Raw genomic sequence first — 18,168 nt, 5'->3', positions numbered from 1 at the left:
CCTCACTCTTCTTCTGCTCCACCATATCAAGAACTTTCTTCTCAGTCTCATTCTCTCTCTTCTTCTCAGTACCATTCTCAACATCATCATCTTTCCTCTGCTTTTCCTCTTCTCCTCACTACATCCTCTCTTTTATTCACTGTTTGCTCCTCGCTCTTCTTTTCCTGCTGCTTCCCCAGCATCACCTCCTTTCTCTTCCTCTTCTCTTCCTTATATTCCTTTTCTCCCACATTCTGTTCATCCTTCCGCTCAACGTCCAATGGCCCCTGAATCATTTCTTCCACTGCATCCCTATTTCCCTTCAGCTCCTCTGTTCTCCGTCTCAGCACTCTTTGTCCTCCTTCGTCCGTCTGTCCCCTTTTCCTCTTTCCTGGCTCTGAGTGGTGGAGTTCCTCTTCCTGTTGCTTTCTTCTCCAGGCTGAAGATACACAAACACACACACACTTTATACACATTAGTATTACCACAGTGTCTCAGTAACCAATCAGACCACAAGTCCTGCCCCCAGTAACCAAACAGACTACAGTTCCTGCCCCCAGTAACCAATCAGACTACAGTTCCTGCCCCCAGTAACCAATCAGACTACAGTTCCTGCCCCCAGTAACCAATCAGACCACAAGTCCTGCCCCCAGTAACCAATCAGACTGCAGGTCCTGCCCTAAAGCCCCAGTATCATAGTGAATTAGTGAACCTGAGCATGTTTACCTGCAGGGCTGGAGACAGTATTAATGACAGCTGAAATAATCTCCTTTTTCTTCCTGGGCCCATCTCCATCCTTCCCTTCATCCACTGGCTCCTTCTTCTCAATCTCTTTTTTCTGCCTCTTCTCCCCTCTGTCCATCTGCTCTTCTGTCCTTCGTCTCAGAACCCTTCCTTCTGTCTTTTCTTCTTCTTCTTCTATCCTTTTCTCTGTTGGTACATCAATCAGAATAACACTTTCTGGTTCAACCAGAGAAGCAGATTGGAGGTCAGCAGGAACAGGTTCTGAAAAAGCAGTGCCTTGGGGTTCATCCAGAGCACCTGCAGCAGGCTCTTCGTACTCAACTGGAGAGGTGACCTGGGGTTCCACTAAGGTTGCATCCTGGGGTTCAGAAACTGCATTTTGAGATTCATTAGTAGCATTTTGTTTTTCAGAAGCTGAAGTTTTGTGAATGAAAGCTGCAACACTGATGTTTTGAAGCCGAATCTCAGGGGTGCGGAAGAATGTGTCTGTGCTCTGGAGCAGAGTCTCAGGGCTCTGGAGGCGTGGCACTGTGACCCTTAGCCATGTCTTAGGGTTCAGGATCTGAGAGTCAGTGTTCTGGAGCTGTTGTTCTGGAGTTTTCACCTGTTTATCTGTAAACCTCAGATGAACATCTGGGGTTTTTATTTTGGTCTCTGGGGTTTGGAGATCCTCTCGAATCTGTTTTCCTGGCTGTGTGACCTTCGAGCAAATCTCAGGTTGAGTCTCTGAGGTTTGGAAACAAATCTGTGGTGTTATGAGCTGAACCTCAGGTTCTTGGAGATGAGGCTCTGTGGTCTGAAGACAAGTCTCAGAAGTCTGAAGCAAAGTATCGTTTGTTTGGAGATGAATATCAGTGGTCTGTAGCTGTGGCTCTTTGACCTGAACCCACACCTTGCAGGGACGAGACTCAGTGCTCTTTACCTGTGAACCTGTGACCTGCATACCTTTGGTGCCCCGGGCCCGGGTCTCTGGGGTTCTAGACCGGGTTTCAAGGTTGGGTAACAGTGGATCGGACACTTTCATCCAACCCTTGGTGATCCGGGGGCGAATCTCCAGGGTTTTCATCCGAGTGTCCGAGGTACGGGTGTCCTGGGTTTTCGCCCGAGTGTCCAGGGGATCCTGGGTTTTCGCCCGAGTGTCCGGGGGATCCTGGGTTTTCGCCCGAGTGTCGGGGGCACGGGCGTCCTGGGTTTTCGCCCGAGTGTCCGGGGTACGGGCAGCCTGGGTTTTCACCCGAGTGTCCGGGGTACGGCCGTCCTGGGTTTTCGCCCCAGAGTCCGGGGTACGGGAGTCCTGGGTTTTCGCCCGAGTGGCCGAGGCATCCTGGGTTTTCGCCCGATTGTCGGGGCACGGGCGTCCTGGGTTTTCGCCAGTGTCGGGGCACGGGCGTCCTGGGTTTCGCCGAGTGTCCGGGTACGGGCGTCCTGGGTTTCGCCCGAGTGTCGGGGCACGGGCGTCCTGGGTTTCGCCCAGAGTCCGGGTACGGAGTCCTGGGTTTTCGCCCGAGTGGCCGAGGCATCCTGGGTTTTCGCCCGATTGTCGGGGGCACGGGCGTCCTGGGTTTTCGCCCGAGTGTCGGGGGCACGAGCGTCCTGGGTTTTCGCCCGAGTGTCCGGGGTACGGGCGTCCTGGGTTTTCGCCCGAGTGTCTGGGGTACGGGCGTCAGAGGTTTTCGCCCGAGTGTCCGGGGTACGGGCGTCAGAGGTTTTCGTCCGAGTGTCTAGGGTACGGGCGTCAGAGGTTTTCGCCCGAGTGTCCGGGGTACGGGCGTCAGAGGTTTTCGTCCGAGTGTCTGGGGTACGGGCGTCAGAGGTTTTCGCCCGAGTGTCCGAGTGCAGGCGTCAGGGTTTTCGTCCGAGTGTCCGGGGTACGGGCGTCAGAGGTTTTCGCCCGAGTTTCCGGGGCCTTTGGTCGAGTGTCGGGAGTACTAGTGTCTGGGGTTTTTATCCGAGTGTCAAGGTTTTGTATCTGTGGATCAGGAACCTTCACCCAACCCTTGATCATCCGGGGCCGAATCGCTGGGGTATCTGAGTTCTGTAACTGTTGATCTGTTACTTTCACCAAATCCTTGGAAAAGTGAGACTTTTGGACTTGCTTTTCTGGGGTGTGGAGTCGCTGCTGGGGGGTGCGGAGCCGCCTCTTCAGGACGGACTGCAGTATAATATATGGAGATGGTAAAGTAAATGGTTATTAAATACATTACAATATGAATGATCTTAAATAAAACCAGTAAATATTAGAAATTAGAATTAGCAAATGTAATCAACTACCTTCATTTCATTACTCAACAGAATAACACTAACTAAAAAGGTCCAGACTCAGAGAACATACCTTGTTCTTTTCCACTTGATCAGGCAGCTTCATCCTCAGCTGTATCCTTGCCGTCGTTTTGGCTCTGACCATCTTCACTTTGTTAAGGATCTTCTTCCTGGCCGTGTCCCTCTTCCTTGCTGCACTCGTTGTCTTAGTAACGATGGCTTTTTTGGCCAGGACGACCTTTCTGTGCAGGGCTATTCGAGTCCTGTTAGCAGCAGAAGTGGTTCTCTTAGTGGCAGACGTCACTTTTGGTGGTGATCCAGTCTTTTTTTGACCCTCTTTAGCTCGGCTCTGCGTCTCTCTCCCCGCCTCTGAGGTTCCCGGTGGTTTATTCGGCGTGGTGTTGGATTTCGCAAGAGTTTTATCGCTCGGTGCAGAATTAGATGGTACGTTAGGCTCATTTTTCTTTTCCATACACCTCACCTTCCTCCTCATCTTCTGAACTTTCTGCAAGATATCGGCTTTCTATCGGAGAAATGACAACCGAATTTAGTGAACGAGCAGAAAACATACAGTGAAATCATATTCACGAGGAACAAACACATTATCCAGATATACAGAACTCTGACCTTTTGACCTCTGAGGCCGACACCTGGGTCATTTTCGATCTCCCACATGGCCTTTTCAAATCCTCCTCGTTTGATGGGTTTCCCATATTTCTCTTTGTTGGGAAAGTAATGTACAATGTCCTTAGGAACAAGAAACGTCCTGCAACAATAATAACAAATCTATAAGAACATCAGTGATCATCACAACAGAACAAGCTACAGTTACTTTACATTTAGAAATGTAGAATAACATCTGGAATCTACACCATGAAAACACTTGGACCTGGACTTCTCTCTCTGTCTGTCGTGTCTAATTTCAACAAGAACGAACAAATTCAATAACAAAGTAAAAACTCCAAACAATTTAATAGATTAAGTGTAGAATCCAGGGTTGTGATGTCAGAGAATCAACGTTTATTCCCACAGAAACACAGTCAGACACAAAGTCACAGCAAATACACAACTTTTTATACTCTTCCTTGCAGCCTAAATAACAACCCTTTTCTATTTGTCAACCGTTTCCTCATCTGCCAATATTATCTTCAGAATGTTTTGCGACTTTTTATTTTAATAACATAATCAGTGTCAAGTCTCATCCATCTGTAAAAAATGATCAAATCACAAGATTCAGCATGGTCCAGTCCGACCTGTCTATGACCTTCAAACATCAGGTCATTGCACCTGCACTATTAAACACGAATACTTAAAAAAAAAAAAAACCTTTTCACACATTTGCACACAATCACTTACTGATTATAATTAATTCCTTTTATTGGTTATATTTATTAATAGAAATTAAATAAAATTTTTTATAAATTAATAAACATAATAAAAACAAATAAAGCAAATGACAATGATATATCACGTCTACATTTAATTCTTTTGCACAATCGCACAACTGACACTTCAACACACAAGTGTGTAAAAAGTGTCACTTTAAGATCCGCACACTGACACTTTAACGAGACTTCAAATCTGAACTACTAGGCTTTTTTTTTAGCAGTGGTGTATAATAATTTATTTTTAGACACGTGTGTGTATGTGTGTGTGTGTGTGTGTGTGTGTGTGTGTGTGTGTGTGTGTGTGTGTGTGTATACACTCACGTCTGATGTGTTCCATAAAAGAAGATTGGAATCTTATTCCTCGGAGCTTTCCCAACACCAATCTGTCCATGAAAAATATAAACAATCATGTCCGTCTCTCTTTTACTGTCCTGTCAGAGTGTGTGTGTGTGTGTGTGTGTGTGTGTGTGTGTGTGTGTGTGTGTGTTACTCACCCGGGCAGGCCAGAAAGGATACCCCTTCATTTTGGCAAACACGACGTCACCAGGACTAAAGCCATGTTGCAGGGACACACACTTCATCTCACACTGCAACACACATACACACAGTTAATATCTGCTGTGTAAACACACACACACACACACACACACACACACACACACACACACACACACACAGCACAGTAGAGCAGACTGTAGAGAAGAGAGTACCCTACACTCGGACCCTGGAGTCCTGATGAGACTGGAGCAGCTCCTGTACACTACCTAGTGCACTTCACCTTTAACACAGAGCCATAAGGGATGCAGCCGGTGGCTAACACGCTAACACAGGATAACACAACACAACAACACAGCGCAGGAATGTCCGTCCACACACACACACACACACACACACACACACACACACACACACACACACACACACACACACACACACACGTCCACACACCCGTCCACAGCGCGTGCAAAGACCGGGAGAGTGATGAGAGTGAAGCCGGATTCCCTCACCGCCACCGCCGCCGCACTGCTGAGAGAAAACTACTGTATCTTCATTCCTCTCGCGCTCCGGGACACTGAGCGGCAACACCCCCCCCTCCAACCTCTCACAAGCCCCGCCTCCTGCGCTGTGATTGCTCCATCAGTATCCCGCTTCCTGCAGTGGACCTCTCTGATTGGTCCTCGAAGTGCAGCGGGAGCGCGCGAGAGAGTTTTTTTTTCCGTTTTCTTTACTGACTTTACTGACAGGAACTTACATCATTAGCGCCACCTGCTGCGCCGGAGCGTGAGAGCGCTGGTCGTTTTAAATGTGGTGTTTGTTTTGTAGTTGAGTAAAAGACTCGAATGTGACTTTCAGCACACTGATCTATTAATACAGTGATATTAATGACTCAAACACTGATTAATTTCTATTACAATCATCATGAGCACAAAACCTTCTTTTCTACAGTAATCCCCCGTTTATCACTATGGTTACGTGTCAAAACTATAATAAACAAAAAACCGCAATGAAATAAAAACCACGATAAAAGGACGCCACCCCAAAAATGCTGTTTTTGTATTGTTTAAGCCGTAAATCCTCCTCCCACACACTTTAAACACACACAGAAAGCATTTGCAAGAATATAGCGAGATGAATTTTGTGTAAATTTGAACAAATACAGTTCACTGTATCACATTTACAGTGAGTACATGTCTCTTGTGTGAATGTATGATATACACTGTACAGTATCTGATGTATTCTGTACTGTATTAACATTTTACTTCATTTTATAGTTAATAATTATATTTGTATAAAAAATTTCATTATTACACATTCTTTTTACTACATAATTCTGTATGTGTTCTGTCATAGTTTGGATAATGTTGGAAATAATAAAAAATAAAGAAATACCAGAAGCAAAAGTGTGTACAAACTTTTTTTCTGGTCCTGAACATCCATGTCCATGTCCAGCACACAAATGTTTATTACTTTGTTATAATTACAGAAAGTCGCCATCTTTAATGAACTTCAGTAAACATTTATTTATTTTATTCATAATCAGGTTTTTAGAATTCTGTACTGAAACACACACAAAAAAACACTTAAATCACATCACCATCACGTGAAAACACATAACAGTACAGAGGGGTTAAAGGTCATCGCAGAAATGCGCACTTCCTGTTTATCTTCTCATTCTTTTCCAGGTGTATCTGCTGCACTTCCTCTCACTGGTGTTTATGGGATGCGAGCTGTTTGTGATCATCACATGTCTCCATTTTGAACTTCATCGGCTTTGTGGATTTGCGTGATTTCTTCCTGGCTGGTGCACCAATGACTCCTTTACACTCACTCTGATTGGTCCAGAATTGAGTTGAAGCCCCGCCCCATGCACTGTCAAGACCATGAATTGGCATTTGATGCTGATCGATCATTTCTGTGTAGTTATTCATGTTAACAGAAGCATAAACGCTTGAAGTGGTAGCAGGTGCTAGCATGGCTGTGCTGGATATTTTCACATCCTGTACTGGAGACATGGGGGTTCGTAACGAGGCCCACGGACTTGCGTTGGAGTGTGTGGCGTGTGTGTGGTGTGTGTTGTGCAGACGTGGGTTGGGGTTAGCGCTGTGTCTGTTGCGGCTCCGGAGCGAGCTGAACAGCATGTCGCAGCCCTCCACGGTGCAGCGGTGTTTGATTTTAAGATGCACCGCATTGTGGTGGATCTTCAGCGTTCCTCTGTCGTAGAACGTTTTCCCGCACACGAAGCAGCTCACGCGAGACTTTCTCACGGAAAACACGCAGGAACGCCGATCCCTCGCTCCTGAGCAAGAAACAAGATTTTCAAGCTTAGCTAATATGCTAACAGACAGCAAATGAAGTCCGGTTTATGCTACAGTTGCTAAAGTTAAGCAGACGAGAAGGAAGAGGAATTTTCTTCATGGTTTCTGCGGTTGTAAGTCATTTCCATGCTAACATGCTAACACATGCCTGAATTTGTGCATTAAATTTCTAAATAGGATTTCATTAACGAAGAACAGATCCATAATTACCTCTGTGTTTCTTCTCATCTCCAGCTTCAGGTTCTGCCGTCTCTCCACGCCTTGACTCTCGGTCTCGCTGTAAATGATAGAATTGTGACTGAATCGTGTGCAGGTTGGACGGGGACGTCTCCCTGCACTTCTGCATGTCCCCAGAAAAATTTACTACATGGCTCAGTCCAGGTGACCCTTGACCCCTAATGATGCCGTTGGTCAGTAGATGATGTTCTGTGATGTAAAGGTGGTGATCTCGGCCCGGTTTGGAGATGGAAGCTGAGAGCTGGGAGAGCATGAGCTCTGCGCTGGACCTTGTTTCACCGAAACGTAAAAACTGATGTAGCATTTGGAATTCGTCTTCAGGAGCCATGATCACCCAGTGATCCAGAACCTTCCCTGATGAGTCCTGAAGAACAAACAGGAACAGGAAGGAAATACTGACGGACCTGGTCTACAGACACATTCACACACTTATATTTCACCAAAGGGTAAGAAAATACATCGTGTGTGTGTGTGTGTGTGTGTGTGTGTGTGTGTGTGTGTGTGTGTGTGTGTGTGTATTACAGGTACATGTGTGTGTCAGGTGTGTGTGTACCTGCAGCTTGTATCCTCGGATGTAATCACTCAGTGTCCAGCAGTGTGTGTGTAGGATGTTGAGGACGTGTTGGTGTGTGAGGACACTGAAGAGCCGGTCCAGGAGGATCTTCATTCTCACAGGAAAAGCGTGTGTGTGGAACAGCATCAGAGCACTGAGGTCACACACAACACCCGAGTGAACAACCTCCACCTGATCTGAACACACACGCAGCTTACTAAGAGCTATACACACACACACATGCACACATGCACACGCGCACACACACGCACGTGCACACGCGCGCGCACACACACAGGCATACACACACAAGCACGCGCACACACACACACGCACAGGAAAATGAGAAATTGAAAAATATTTGTTAATTATGAAGATTCAATCTCTCTCACACACACACACACACACACACACACACACACACACACACACCATGAGTGACCCATCCGTGTTTGCAGCGGTTACATGACCTCAGGTCGAGTCGTTCAGGCAGGAAACACTCACAGCTGCAGTTTTGATGTGAACACATGAGCACCTGAGACAAACAAACAAATATGTACTAACATTTTTAATATTATATAAATACTAAATAAGTGTAAAAAATACAAAATAAACTGTAATGAATAAATGTTATTATTCAAGTGAAATTAAAATATATGTGATTAATTATTAATAATATTAATACATATTTATTTCAGTCGTCACAGTGATGATGTAACGACTCACTGCTCAAATTCTGTTTTATTATCAACTTATATTAATATTTAAAAATGATCAATTAATCAAATATTATACTAATTTAACAAAAATAATACATACAAATAAAAAAAATAATTAAGGAAATTATTTAATTATTTGTTTGTTTATTTTGTATAACAATCAATTAATAATGAAATAAATCTAAATTGCAAATATACAGAAATGAAAAAACACTGAACACTTACACAAATCTACACTCTTATTAGTGTGTGTGTGTGTGTGTGTGTGTGTGTGTGTGTGTGTGTGTGTGTGTGTAAAATAATACCAACCTGCTGATGGAGTGTGTGTGTGCGGTGTGTGTCCATGTCTGCACTTCTGATCCTGTTCTTACCAGCATGAGTCTTGTTCACTCTCTGTGTGTGTGTGTGTGTGTGTGTGTGTGTGTGTGTGTGTGTGTGTGTGTGTGTGTGTGTGTGTGTGTGTGTGTGTGTGTGTGTGTATAAAAAAAAATATTTTTTGCACCTGCACCCTGTCAGCCCTTTTTTAAATGTAAATCTCATGACTCCGCCCACTTAATAATAGAGGGGGAGTGAAGAAGGATGTAATTGGATGACAGTAGGAAAGAAGGTTAATAGAGAGGGGGGGGGGGTTTCTTGTAAATAATTATATTAAAATAAATATGTTAATATATTAAAATAATACAGTTATATGATTTATTTATTATTTATAATTAAAATAATTCTATAAATAATTTTATAAAACATATTTAAATATTCATCATTAATATTTAGATACAATGTAATACATTTTTGAAATAAATATTTAAAATTATTAATCTTTACATTTTCATTGAAATATTAAATTAAACACACACACACACACACACACACACACACACACACACACACACACAATTTCTAATTGATATTATTGATGATATGCTTCTTTGTTTTCTCCATTTCATCCTGGGAGGTGCACAAACTTTTGCACTAGTCTATAAATATGTAGCCAAACAGTTAAGAATGTGTGTGTTATTGTCGTCATTAGTATTTGATGTCTTCTAGGACGTGGTGTCTTCATGGGAAACTTGAAAGTAACTGGGGACAACATCAAAGCTTCTGTGTGTGTGTGTGTGTGTGTGTGTGTGTGTGTGTGTGTGTGTGTGTGTGTGTCTCTCATTAGAGCATTCCATCTCTTACACACACACACACACACACACACACACACACACACCTGTGAGCTGTGGCCAGTAGGAGGACTTGAGTGACCGAGCCAAAAAACAGAGACACTCAGGAGAGAGGAGGAGAAAACTCACTCACTTTTATCTTTTACCCTCTTTTCCTGCTCCTTCCCTTTGTTGCCACTTTCTTCTGTCCCACATTGGGTGTGTGTGTGTGTGTGTGTGTGTGTGTGTGTGTGTGTGTGTGTGTGTGTGTGCGTGCATTTCTTTGTGGATGATCCAACTTGGCATAGTATTTATGTGACACGCAAAAGATTTCCAGAGTTACTGAAAAAGTTTGTCATTTTGGTTATAAATAACATCTGAAACTGTTTCACGACTGTGTGTGTGTGTGTGTGTGTGTGTACACTATTTTCCTTTCATTTGTATTTATCAACACAAAATATTTAATAATATACGTCTCTGTAATGAGTGAAAAAGAGGAGACAGTGCTGAAAGGAAAACCCCATGAGATCAGATGAAGAAGAACCCCTGAGAGGAACTAGGAACTCAAAAGGGAACCTGCTGTTATGTAGACCCCAGAGAATTCCCATCCTTCCCTCCTGTAAGTGTGTACTGTAGAGTGCTGACTGTGTAACCAGGAAGTGGATGGTGTTATTCGCGCTGGAAAAGGGCGTCTGCTAAATGCTGTGAATGATGGAGACTCGAGCAGAAAACTGTAATAATTGAAATCCCAAACCGTTTCCATGGTTACTAACTACTCCCAGTCCCAGTCAGCGTTGATTATAAATAAACACAGCATGCCTCACAGTGAGACTTTCATAAAGTTCAGGATTAGCTGAGTCAGCATTTTTCTTGCCTTCATTACACCACTGTGTTACTGAGCTGATGATGAAATCACAGATCCAAGGAGCTCCCAAGGATCAACACACACTTCTTACAATGCTTTTGAAGGGATATAATGACACTCAGCAGTGAGAGCAGGCACTGTTTCAGAGAGAGAGAGAGAGTGTGTGTGTGTGTGTGTGTGTGAGACTCCTCACTCACTACAGAGACTATGTTGAGGCATTGGAGCAGGACAGTGATGAGTGGTCTGCTTTAATAACATTAAAATCTAATTTAAGACATAAAAATGTTTTAGATTAGATTTTTGATGGTCAGATTAAAGTGCTATGTGCCATATATAAACACTTTAAACAAGGATATTTAACACGAATCTGTGGCTCATGCAGTAAACTTTGCAGCAATGTTAACTTTCATCCTGATCATTTACGCCCTCTGTCTTTCTCCTCGTGTGTTCTGTGTCATTAAAACCTGAACACACTCGGATGTGGCCGTCAGATTCATCACACAGATACAACAAAGAAAAACCTGAGGAAGGAAACCAGTCACGTGTCAACCTTCCAAGTGGCTCTGAAGACGTCACATCACACTCATAGAATTAGAGACGAACCCCAGACTCAAAGACGCAGTTATTTATTCTATACAGCAAACATTCAAATCGATTACATTCTTTTCTACAGCTGTCTGGTTTTCACACACACACACATAAAAAATGGCTATATGAACTTATTTTACACACTGTTAAAGCTACACACACTCTTCCCTAAAATGTACAATACAAACAGGTGATGAGTTATTAGAAACAAGACTTAGCAACTTTTATTAAAAGATTATTAGTCTCTGTGTGTGTGTGTGTGTGTGTGTGTGTGTGTGTTAGAGACTGTGTAGGAGATTCTTTCAGAAGAGTCCTGTGAATCTGATCGCATTTTAAATTAAAGTGCCGCTGCAGTGTAAACATTCACACCATCTCCCGTTCCTCTTCCTGTATGTCACTTCCTCTCCTGGTGGAGGACTTCCTGTTGGAGGTGGGACCTTTGTAGAACAGGTAGATTGGCCTCTGGAGTCCTAAAAAAAAGAGAAAAAAATTTTTGTTTTTTTTTAAATAAATAAATAAATAAAACCATGATATAGGAATGTACAGTAACAGCCAAAATTCTTGGCACCCCATTAGGAAGGCAAAGCAAACGATACAGAAATGTGTGTGTGTGTGTGTGTGTGTGTGTGTGTGTGCACATGCGTTAAAAAAGGTAAAGTTATGCTGTTTTACCTTTAGGGCAGCTCTTGGTGGCGCTGATGAGCTCGTAGCTGGTGAATCCCACCTCGGAGGTGAGGTATGAGCTGAACTGGTCCGGTCGGAGCCGAATGCTGTTGTAGTTCCTGTGGGTAGTTTCCTGAAAACACAAGACACAAAAACAGGGATTAAATGTTCAGTCTGGGTTCAGTCTGGGTTCAGTCTGGGTTCAGTCTGGGTTCAGTCTGGGTTCAGTCTGGGTTCAGTCTCAGATGAGTTTTACTGGACAGAAGAATAAAAAAAGAAAACTGGGATTAGTCTACGAAGCCATGCAGAAGAGGTTGAGTCTGGAGTCAGAGTTAGTATGTGTTGGGGGCGGAGTAATGCAACTTGATAAAGATTACTATGGGTTTAATTCAAGTTTAGTCAGGGTTTGTTTGGTCTAGTGTGAGTTTAGTCAGGTGTGTGTTTCTTCAGGGTTTGACTCAGGGTTTAGTACAGGATTAGTCAGGGTGTTTAATATTAGATAAGTGTAGTACAGTACAGTATTAGTATAGCGCACACACACACACACACACACACACACACACACACACACAGGTTTACCGTCAGTCTCTTTCTCTTGCTGTAGGAGCTCCATGGCTGTGGTTGGACGATGAAAACTCCTCCGGGGTTCAGGTGAGCATAAACACGTCTAAAGAGGCGCTGAAGCCCCACGTCTCCCCAGTTCAGCTGAACCCACCTTGTGACGTTCAGACACACGATGACATCATACTCTGCACACTGCGACATCACTACTGCATCGCTGTCTGGAACATAGTTCCCCTGCAAACATACACATCATGAATACTCTGATTTATTATATAGAAACAAGAAATTGTTTGTACTAATGCAATCAAAACAAACAAGAACAAGTTACAACAAACACAAAAGCTAAAGTTAACCAGGTGAAAAACACTACAGCTAGCAATCAAAAGCTACTGAACTTATCGAGCAAATGCTAAGACCGCGAGAGCGGAAGAGAGCGAGAGCAAAAGAGAGAGAGAGAGAGAGAGAGAGAGAGAAAGAGAGCGAGAGCGAGAGAGAGAGCGAGACTGTTCGATTACACCGCTGTAATCAGGTGGCTGCTACACGAGACTGAATCCTGACAGGACAAACAGAGGGCTGATAATCAAACATGCTCATTAGAATATTAGGCCATGCCCCTCCATGTGTCCTCAGATCAGTGAACTCAGCAAAGGTCTAAACATTCTGATCACATTAAGTCACGGATTACTGTATTACTTTCTTACACACACACACACACACACACACACACACACTACACTGTGTGTGCGTGCACGCTTGTGTGTGAGACCAATCAAGAACCATTTTGTTGATGTTCTTCTGTTCTATACTCCATTTTGAGTTTACAGGAGAAACGGTACAAAATATCAAAGCATATGATCAGGCGTACACACACACACACACACACACACACACACACACACACACACACACACACACACACACACACACACACACACACACACACACACTTACCTTCATGAAGGACACATTGTTAGGGAACACCCCAGGGGCAGGAGGCAGTAAGGGAGGAGCTGCAATTGGCCCCCTACATAGTCTGAAAGAAAGAGGGAATGTCCGCAACCTCTCCACTTCTCTGCGCTTCTCCTCTGTGTCAGCATCTTGTCTCACTTCCCGTTTCTGCAGCTCAGACAGGAAGTGGCGGAGGTTCTGCCGTGCCGCATGAACCACACCGCCATCGACATCCAAGCCCAGGATGTGGGCGGGGCTCCAGTTCTTAGCGATGGCGAGAGTCATGTGACCCACGTTGCATCCAATGTCCAGGACTTTCTTTCCACTGAACCATTCAGGGTGAAACGCTGCCAGACGAGGATCCACGTTCAGACTCGGTGTCAGATAACCATAGTAACAAGTGTAGGTGCCGTACTGGAAGTCACGTCTCAGTTTGCGGCGATTCTGCCGTGTCACGTGATGGTTCGCTTCAAGATGGGTCCCTGTGGCGCCACTCACAATGGGTGTGTGAAATGTTTGACTCCGCCCTCTGTCTAAATGTAGCTGCTTGTTGGTGAGCGTGGGCGTGGGTGTGATCGACAGGCGTTCTGATCGGCTGACTGTTCGCCGCCGTTTTCTGTGTTTGGAAGGCTGAGCGATGGAGCTGCTACTCCCTGTCTGAGGAGCGGAGTTTGTTGAACGGCGGCGTGGCAGTATGGGTGGAACCACTTCGTCGCGGCAGTTGATGGACGTGTTGAGTTCGTAAGGGCGTGGGGACCCTTCAACTAGTTCCTCTGCTAAATGCTGTTCAGTAAGCACACCCTCCTCCTCAGCACCCTTACCCTTTTCTGGACCCGAGGGTTCGAGATGGCCACCACTGCCCCCATGGTGCCGGTTTCTATGGCGCCGCCGTTTTACGGGTGACACCAGGACGCCTCTGTTGGCGTTTCCGCCCTTGCCGCTGAGGTTTAGAGGGTCAGTGATGTCTCTGGGAATCAGGATCTCGACAGGCTCCCTGCTTTTCGATGGAAGAGGTGACGATTTGGGAGTCTCAGCGTTCAGCACTCGGTTTACCTCCTCGTCCAACAGGCTGTTGAGATTCAGAGGGTCGAAGATATTTCCACCCAAGAGGAAGTTGCTGGGCAGCACCGGGTCAGACTCAGAGTTAGCTCTTCGCCTACGTTTGCTAAATCCAGGATGCTTGAAGCCAACGTTCATGCTGTAACGCCGCTTGCCAAGCTTTTGAGGCCAGGCCTGTGACTGTATACCATTTTTCGCCTGTAAGAGCTTATTAGTTCCTTTGGCTTGCATGGTCTCTGCGGCTTCCTCCTCATGTCCCGCCTCTTCCGTCAAAGCCGAGTTGGAGGGCACTTCTGCTAACACCATATTATCCATTAACGGAGCGCCAACACTGACCGGCGCCACAGAGGACGGACTCAGAGTCTTAACTGGACCCGCTAGGTTCTGGGAAGGTGGTGGGATTAAAATGGCTGCCGCACCATCTCCTGTCAAGACAGGTTCTTTCTCTATGGACATCTCAATCATTTTTTACTGCTCAGTTCTCCATGCATAGGCAGGATGCAGAGAGACAGGAGTCCAAAATGACTGTGGTGATAAAGTTTGCTCTGCAAACTTGCAAAAAAACTTGCAGAAAACGTGCGTGTTTATTGGGTGACGGCCGTCCCCATGTTACTGTGACCACGGCTGTACTGCACTGGAGCTGCAAAACAATGACAGACCATACAGTTAATATCAACACATACATCATCAATGATCATAATGATGGACACTGTGGAAAACTGGAGTGAAGACAGAGCCCTCCCTCTCTCTTTTTTTCTCTCACACACACACACACACACACACACACACACACACACACACACACACACACACCCTCTCTCTCACACTCCCCTCTCTCTCTCACACACACACACACACACACACACACACACACACACGGAGCTCCGCCTTCCTGCTTGTGTTGAGCTGTGCTCTGAGAGCTTCCCTCCCCCAAGTTACTGCTTTCTCTGCAAAATACCAAGTAAAAGCTACAGTTTTGACTTCAGCGCCATCTTATTTACCGTGTCAGACTTGTTTCTATCCAGTGACCCTTGAACCCCAGAACAAAAAAATACACCAAAAAAATCTAATACTCTGTCGCCCCTTAAAGAAAAAAACCGCATTTCTCAAACCGCTGGAGCACGGTCAGGACTCGGCATGGTGTATGCGTGAACGTTAGCCAGATGATTTCCCCTAAATTTTCTCTGAACTCTGTAAAACACTTGCTCGCTTCTGAGCCTTCAAGGCTTCTGTATCTTACTGCTGAGGTACCCACGCTCTTATAGCTCACTACAGCCCCGAGGAAACGCTGACGGACAGCCGCGTCCACCAATGACAAGCGAGAACGGAATCCGTGCCCGCCGTAACCACCAATAAGATCGCTCGTAATGGAGCACGCGCTGCCAAGCCCCGCCTTCATCTCTCCTTAGGTGTCTATAGGATCTGCCTGGGACGTAACCGACCACCCGTTTATATTTCACAGCGTCAACACATACCATTTAAACCAAAATATAACTCACAATCAGCCCACATTCCCGTTATTACAATACTCTGGATAATATTTTTCCGTTTCAAGATTTTTAAGTTCATTACGGTTTTTTTTTTTTCAGGAATCCTCACGGACACCAACTTCCCGTGTAAACAACAAACTAGGTTTCTGAGCCAACTTGTTAAATTCGACCGCAGTTACTCCATTAAAAACCCTGCCGCCTAAAATAAGAAGTCTTTACGATGAGATGGTGTTTTTATCGACACAAAAAAAGAGTTTTCTTTACTCACACTCACAACCCCTCCATCTTATTTATTTCCCACCCACATTCCGATAACCGTTTCTTGCTATGCCGTGATTGGCGGACTGATCGAGACGAAGAACTACTAACCAATCACAACAAAGAGGACCGAGTGCTTCTGTCCAATCGTAACACAGAGAAAGTGGTTCGTCAGAGACAATACAACATCCAAAGTAGTTTTTCCCAAATAACTACTAAACTACTACTAACTACATTAGCATTTCTCCTGTTAATGCTTTAAGAATAAATGGAATTATGTATATATATATATATATATATATTATGGATTTGTATAGTAGCTAATAGAACTGTTGACCTGGTATCACCTTTTCCTTTGCACAAGAAAAGTGATGTTCTAAAGCACAGTAAAGAGGAAAGAAATAAACTCTGGCTCAGTTATAAACTAAAAATCATCCCTCATAAATCTGATTAGAAAATTCCATGAGTTTACCAAACTGTCATTATAGTTAAATGGAGCTACTTTAGACAATCTAAAATATAAAACATATTCTGGGTTATTTAATACATTTTTGTTTACTAAATAAATCCATATGTGTTCTTTCATAGTTTGGATTCTTCACTGATATTTGTTGAAAATAATAAAAATAGAAAAAAAACCACTTAAGGAGTGGTTCTGTATATACAGATGTTCCACGATGATTCGACTTACATTTTTTCGATCTTATGATGACGAAAGCGATACAAACAAAATTGTAAAAATATAATTCATTTGGCGGCACAGGCAGCAGCGTACGATGTGCGATATGTTGGACGTGCAGCTGGGATGAGCGAATCTCTCGCCCTGTGAGATGCCCCTCGCTAGCGCTCGACAGAGTAAAGTTCTCTCAGTGTCTAGGTTCTTCTGTTTCAAACAGTTTCAAACTGAAATTTATATATATATATACACACACACATTAGGGCTGTCAAAATGAACACGTTAATGCAAATGTATTTTAATGGCACTAATTTAATTAATGCTTGATTAATGCAGCACAGTTCTGTTTGACCATTTTTTTAAAATAAAAATAAATCAATATAAAAGAGGCAAAATTTTAATCTTCAACACAACACACATTTTTTCTTGATGTCCTTTATTTTCTCAGCTATAAAAAAAACACAAACAAAAAAAATCCCCCAAAAGATTATTTGAATCACTAATCATTTGTTTTAATAAAGCACCAAGTCTCAAATCAATCACAAAATCCACCATGCTGCACACACCCAGCAATTAAATCCGTCCGTGTGGAAACATAGCAAGCGTTCTGTTTGGTCTCCGGATGATTAACCTAATTTAAAACGGCATAATTACTTTAAAACATTTACATTTAGAATATTTTGTCTTCTAGCTCTATGCTGAGTTTGATTTCAGTAATAATAAACATACATTTGCATAAAGCATCAATATTTGTCTGTGTCCATGTTGATTAGAGTATTAAAAAAGTTAAAAGTATTAATTTAATGTACATTTAGAACAGATAAAAGTGTGCGATTACGTTGCGATTAATCGTGAGTTAACTCATAACAACCTTGCGATTATTTTATATATATATATATATATATATATATATATATATATATATATATATATATATATATATATACCTTTACACATTATCTATCACTTAATATAATGTTAAATATATAAAATATTGAAATATTTCTTTGATAGCAGGTAGAAGACCTTTTCATGTGTTTGCGAATAGGAAACTATACAGACTTTTTTCAACATCGGTGTTTTTTTAATAACATTTCATACCATTTATATTCTTTTCTGAGGGGAAAAAACCCGTAAGAAACAGGGAATTGTAGATCCGAATCATTTTCTGAACCGAATCAAGTGACTCGAGTCATTTAAAAAACACGCGCGCGTCA

At 43.5% G+C, this 18,168-nt stretch overlaps 4 protein-coding genes across 6 annotated transcripts in view; all 4 read right to left on the bottom strand.

The window, feature by feature from the left end:
* The window catches only part of LOC124399221 (PC4 and SFRS1-interacting protein-like), a 3,656-nt gene extending 3,631 nt beyond the window's left edge, over positions 1–25 (bottom strand). For all 3 annotated transcript variants that reach the window (XM_046870028.1, XM_046870026.1, XM_046870027.1), the window contains exon 1: positions 1–25. This exon is cut by the window's left edge and continues 302 nt beyond it. In XM_046870028.1, the coding sequence (XP_046725984.1) occupies positions 1–25 (25 nt within the window).
* Positions 26–86: 61 nt separating this feature from the next.
* LOC124398611 (hepatoma-derived growth factor-related protein 2-like) lies at positions 87–5,500 on the bottom strand. The gene is made up of 9 exons (XM_046868798.1): positions 5,319–5,500; positions 4,865–4,957; positions 4,692–4,753; positions 3,610–3,748; positions 3,056–3,505; positions 2,621–2,875; positions 2,160–2,550; positions 706–2,115; positions 87–418 (listed from the first exon to the last, which is right to left on the bottom strand). The coding sequence occupies exons 2-9, from the start codon at positions 4,949–4,951 to the stop codon at positions 87–89; spliced, it is 3,126 nt and encodes a 1,041-aa protein (XP_046724754.1). The 5' UTR covers positions 4,952–4,957; positions 5,319–5,500.
* Positions 5,501–6,414: 914 nt separating this feature from the next.
* Positions 6,415–9,111, bottom strand: LOC124399203 (zinc finger protein basonuclin-2). The gene is made up of 5 exons (XM_046869984.1): positions 9,005–9,111; positions 8,409–8,511; positions 7,977–8,200; positions 7,397–7,787; positions 6,415–7,167 (listed from the first exon to the last, which is right to left on the bottom strand). Exons 1-5 carry the CDS (start codon positions 9,038–9,040, stop codon positions 6,575–6,577), a joined length of 1,347 nt encoding a protein of 448 aa, XP_046725940.1. The 5' UTR covers positions 9,041–9,111; the 3' UTR covers positions 6,415–6,574.
* A 2,204-nt stretch (positions 9,112–11,315) lies between these two features.
* On the bottom strand, positions 11,316–15,785 carry mepceb (methylphosphate capping enzyme b). The gene is made up of 5 exons (XM_046868872.1): positions 15,529–15,785; positions 13,472–15,167; positions 12,536–12,754; positions 11,966–12,089; positions 11,316–11,763 (listed from the first exon to the last, which is right to left on the bottom strand). The coding sequence occupies exons 2-5, from the start codon at positions 14,990–14,992 to the stop codon at positions 11,657–11,659; spliced, it is 1,971 nt and encodes a 656-aa protein (XP_046724828.1). The 5' UTR covers positions 14,993–15,167; positions 15,529–15,785; the 3' UTR covers positions 11,316–11,656.
* Between the last annotated feature and the right edge of the window lie 2,383 nt (positions 15,786–18,168).

This window comes from Silurus meridionalis, chromosome 16, assembly GCF_014805685.1.
Source record: "Silurus meridionalis isolate SWU-2019-XX chromosome 16, ASM1480568v1, whole genome shotgun sequence".
NCBI classification, from domain to species: domain Eukaryota; kingdom Metazoa; phylum Chordata; class Actinopteri; order Siluriformes; family Siluridae; genus Silurus; species Silurus meridionalis.
This window is presented reverse-complemented; position numbering and strand designations above follow the sequence as displayed.